This window comes from Macrobrachium nipponense, chromosome 20, assembly GCF_015104395.2.
Source record: "Macrobrachium nipponense isolate FS-2020 chromosome 20, ASM1510439v2, whole genome shotgun sequence".
Taxonomy (NCBI): Eukaryota; Metazoa; Arthropoda; class Malacostraca; order Decapoda; family Palaemonidae; genus Macrobrachium; species Macrobrachium nipponense.
The window spans coordinates 83,958,025-83,963,024 of record NC_061089.1 but is presented as its reverse complement, the minus strand read 5'-3'; the positions used below and the strand labels follow the sequence as shown (position 1 = coordinate 83,963,024).

General features: G+C 33.3%; 1 protein-coding gene across 1 annotated transcript in view; it reads left to right on the top strand.

Annotated features, from left to right (window-relative positions):
* Positions 1-5,000, top strand: part of LOC135221364 (uncharacterized) — a 94,033-nt gene that overhangs the window by 66,084 nt on the left and 22,949 nt on the right. Inside the window, exon 3 of the mRNA XM_064259166.1 lies at positions 3,750-3,807. Coding sequence (XP_064115236.1) covers positions 3,750-3,807 — 58 coding nt within the window. The remainder of the gene's footprint in view (positions 1-3,749; positions 3,808-5,000) is intronic.

Sequence of the window (5,000 nt, the reverse complement as noted above, 5' to 3'; positions counted from 1 at the left end):
AATGACTCGCCCCTACCGAGTATACTGAAACTCTTAATATAATCCTATTTCTTTATTCATTTTGCGAACATTGCTTTGCCTCCAGTGCGAGGGTAACATGAAAATAATGCAGACAAGTATTCAAAACAACGCTTTGAATAACACGTTCCCTCTGCATTAGTATATTAATTTATTTCAGTATATCTGTATTTCGAAGACAATCTCAGCACTGGTTATAAACAAATATCTAATATAGGTAACCGGTGATAATATTGTTTTTTCCTTAATTAGAACGCACATACTGAATGCTGAATTATGTGTATGTTTTTCAAAAGACAGGAATTCTCTCTATGTTTCGAAAGAAGAGCCATGTGCAAAAATCACGAGGCAAGTGTGTGTAATTGCTCGTTTGGTAATCCAGTCATCAAAGAAAGTGAGCTTAACGTGTAATTGTTTAGAAATAATCACAGTATTCCAACAGCTCCTTCGTAGTCACGGGATACTAATAACGTTGGTTGCATGTGCCAGAGCTTAGCAGTTTCTCCATTGCTGTAATTGCTTTTATTTAATCTTAATTAACGTGTTTTATTTTATTTTATGCGTATGCATGGGCGAGCAATTGTATGCAATGCATACTTGTGTTCCAGTGTAGAAGCATAGACCTTATACAGCTTCTTTTGAATTTCATTTTCATTCATTCAACATCAGGCGAATAACCTTAGGTGCCAGTTCAGGGCGTATGGCCTAGACCTGGTATTTCATCCCAGTCCTTCGGGCTAGCCCTATGAGAGTTGACAGTCAGTTCAGTTGCCTGGTTAAACTATGTTAGTAATATTGTTTGTTTGTATGGTGTTTTTACGTTGCATGGAACCAGTGGTTATTTAGCAGCGGGACCATCGGCTTTACGTGACTTCCGAACCACGTCGAGAGTGAACTTCTATCATTAGAAATACACATCTCTAACTCCTCAGTGGAATGGCCGAGAATCGAACTCGCGCCCACCGAGGTGGCAAGCCAAGACCATACCGATCACGCCAAGGAGGCGCTATGTTAGTAATATGATAATAATAATAATCTTCATTGCAGTCAGTTCTATCTGTAAAACCTTTCTACTTTCATTCAATCCTAGTGAATGAGGATTAAAATTATTATTATTATTTTTTTTACTCTTCTCCAGTTCGATGTCGTTTTAATCATCATAATAATTACCGTTATTTCATTTACATTGTAAATGAAATATTCGCGTTAAGTTACTATTATTTTCTTTTCTTCCAGAGTTCTTGCAGTTTATCTCTAATTGCGTATTCTACGTTAACAAGTGTGTTTTTATCATATTGTTGCTGTAATGATTTCAGCGTTTTTACGATGTAATTATATCGGGCTCAAAATCCCCTTTCAATTATCCTACGATGTTTTAGAAGCCGTTTACAATTAGTTATCATTATCGCAAGAAAACAAAAGTCTCCTTAATAGGACAGAAATCATTTTGGACTTCTACAACGGCCTTACTAGCTAGTCTCTCCCAACTTTGTGTTTACCCGCGGCCGAGTCTTAGCAAACACTGGCTCCGGGAACTCTCTCCGGGATATCTCATCACCATTAGCTACAGTTTGTGCCGGGGGAATGTCACTTTAAGCCATCTCTGGGGCTGTGGCGTAGCTGACATTGGTACCTGGCGAATAACACCTTTCTGATTCACTGCTGAAAATGTCACAGTGTTACGATTAAATATGCTTTTTATTTTAAAGTGAATGATATATCGCAAAATGATCTTTCTCACAATGAAAAAAGATTCTGTTATTTATATTCTAAAAAACAAGTTCAATATTTGTATCAGACGTAGATTTAATCCAAACTTTGATTCCTACTTTACGTAGGAAATGTCACATTGTTACAATTAAATATTCAATATATTTTTAAAGTGAATATATTATTTTGTAAAGTGGCTTTATTTAAATTTTGACATTCAAATTCAGTGTTTTTATCGGAAGTAAATTTAATGTATTCAAACTGTTTTTAACGTCTGCGTAGAAAATGTCATTTTGTTAATTCTCTAAAATGACCTACCAGATAAAGAAAATAATATATTTGCTCAACATAATTTTTTTTTGTTACCCGCTAAATCATAAACTGTATTTGTATCGGAAGCAAATTAAATTCATTGATAATAGTTTCAACTTCATTCTACGTATTGAAAGGACTGATTCATTTGACAAATAATTTCATCTACAAAGTTAGTTAGAAAGTACCTGTACCACTGAGACATAAAGATGTCAATATATCTTTCTTGGAATGCCTTTCATCAGAATTGTTTTAGTTACACGCTATATCAATAAACTGCATTTTGTACCCCAGAAGCAAATTAAATTCATTTCTAATAGTTTCTTAAATTTCCTATTTTTCCTACAAATTCATTATAAGTATTGAAAGGGCTGGAATTCCATTTAAACAAACAATTTCGTCATCTACAGGAGTTTAGTTTAAAAAGTATCTGTACTACTGAGACATAAAGATGTCAATATATCTTTCTTGGAATGCCTTTCATCAGCGTGTTTCGACGCACAGTGAAATTTATCCATTTAAACACTGTAGGTTCTAACTTTGTATCAGATATTTAGCCATTTTGGAATCAAGGATCAAAGCCCAGACCTCTAAAAAAAAAAAAAAAAAACACCGTTCACGTTGATGGTTTATATAGCTCTATGCCATCATGGACTGATTACACGATGTTCGCTTGGAAACACACTTAGGATTAAGTGTTACGAACCTGTTTACCTGATGATTATGCGTAGTGTGAAAATGAACAGATTTTGCCAAACCATCCTAGCAATAGCTAAGTAGTATTAATTACTTTCCTTTTGTTTTTTATGAAGTGTCACACATTAGCACAACAACAGTCTTGCTTTTCTGTCAAGTTCAGGATCTTTAATTCTCCGCCTTTTGTTAAGCATAATGAATCTATTAAGTGTGAAAATGTAGTTAATCCAATAATTTCATGAAAAGTGTCGAGTTAGGGTCTTTTGAAAAGGTATTAGACTTTAAACGTAACTCTCGATTATACCAATTTCATAATTTCATAATATGTTCTTTCTTAGCTGTCCCATGGGAAGTGCCAAATCTTGCAGACATTTCATTTCTCTCGTTTACAATAATTTTTCTGTGAAATCGTTTGAAACATTCGAAGTGTGACTTCTGGTAAAATTATGGTTAAAATACGATTGATATTTTTATACATAACGTATACTTCAACAGCAAACTCCCACATACGCATAAAAACAAACACATACACACACACACACACACACACAAGTGGAAACATTCACATAAACATATTCGCTTGCACACACACACACACACACACACACACACACACACACACACATATATATATATATATATATATATATATATATATATATATATATATATATATATATATATATATACATATGAGATTTCACCCGACGGCTCCCCCCTCCGTCGTACCTCTAGTCACACCCAACATTATCCAAAATCAACTCCAGTCAGTTACTGCCATGACTTGTCCCCATCGTCTGTGTAGTGTTCAAAAAAAAATAATAATAATAATAAAATAAAAAAGAGATAAATAAATAAATAAAAAAAAACCTGAACGAAAAACAAATCTCTAAACAAATAACCTAGGTATGGAAAACCCGGTAAAAAAAAATAAAAAAAAAAACTTATTATAGAACAACCCAGCAATGACGTAAAGCGTCGCAGTAATCCAAATATTTTGTTTTCTGTTGCAGAGCTGAATGTGAAGGCGACCTTCTCCACGACCCAGTATGGAGGGCATAAAAACGTGAGGTGAGTGTGTGTGTGTGTGTGTGTTCGCGCACGTCTCATAACCCTGTTTACTGGCACGATTCCGGGGAGGGGTTTGGGGGAAGGCGGACGATGTTAGGGGGGTAGGATTAGGAAGGGAGCGAAGTCGGTTTGTTTGTTTTTTTTTTTTTTTTTTCTGTTTTTTTTTGAGGAAACCGACTGCGTCAGATGATTATTGACAAACTCAGTCAGGCAGTTTTAAAGTCCCTTGGAAGAAGAAGAAGAAGAATAAGAGAGAGAGAGAGAGAGAGAGAGAGAGATGAATAAGAATTTTTATTCTATCTCCATATATGTACTTTTCTATAGTTCGCTGACAAACTCAGTCAGGCAGTTTTAAAGTACCTTGGAAGAAAAAGAATAAGCATAAGAAATATGAGAGAGAGAGAGAGAGAGAGAGAGAGAGAGAGAGAAGAGAGAGCGGAGAGAGAGAGAGAGAGAGAGAACCTTATATGCACTTTTCTTTAGTTCGCTTTCCATTTATGTATTTTCCAAACATTTAAAAAGGGAAATGTTGTTAGTATTATAAGTAAGGATGCATAGAGATTTTTTAATCTGTCTTAAATTGTGGACGCGAGAAAAAATCCATATATTCTGAGCAATGCTTTTTAGACATAAGCCTTTTAGGTACAGTTCCCTAGGGCATTAGTTTTTATTTCTCTATTTGAACTTTAAAAATGCTAACAAAGAAGGCCCAAGAGGAAAGTCTGACCTAAAAGGCTTTGTGCGAAGGCCTTTTATTCAAAGTCAGTAGCAACTGAATACGAATCGCCAATGAATCTAGCATTTCTTCATAAATTTGAAAACCTTGATTAAACTAAGGAATTTTCTCTAATCCGAAATGCATTCGATATCATTAATAACGTGTAACATCCATATAATTGAACTCTGAATTTAAATATGTATACGTCTTTTTTCTTCACGCATTGGTATGTATTCGTTTATGAAGAATTTATGTATGAATAATATATATATATATATATATCTATATATATATATATATATATATATATATATATATATATATATATATATCTATGATATATATATATATATATATATATATATATATATACTATATATATATTATATATAGATATCATATATATATATATATATATATATATATATAGATATATATATATATATATATATATATATAGTATATCATGGGTATA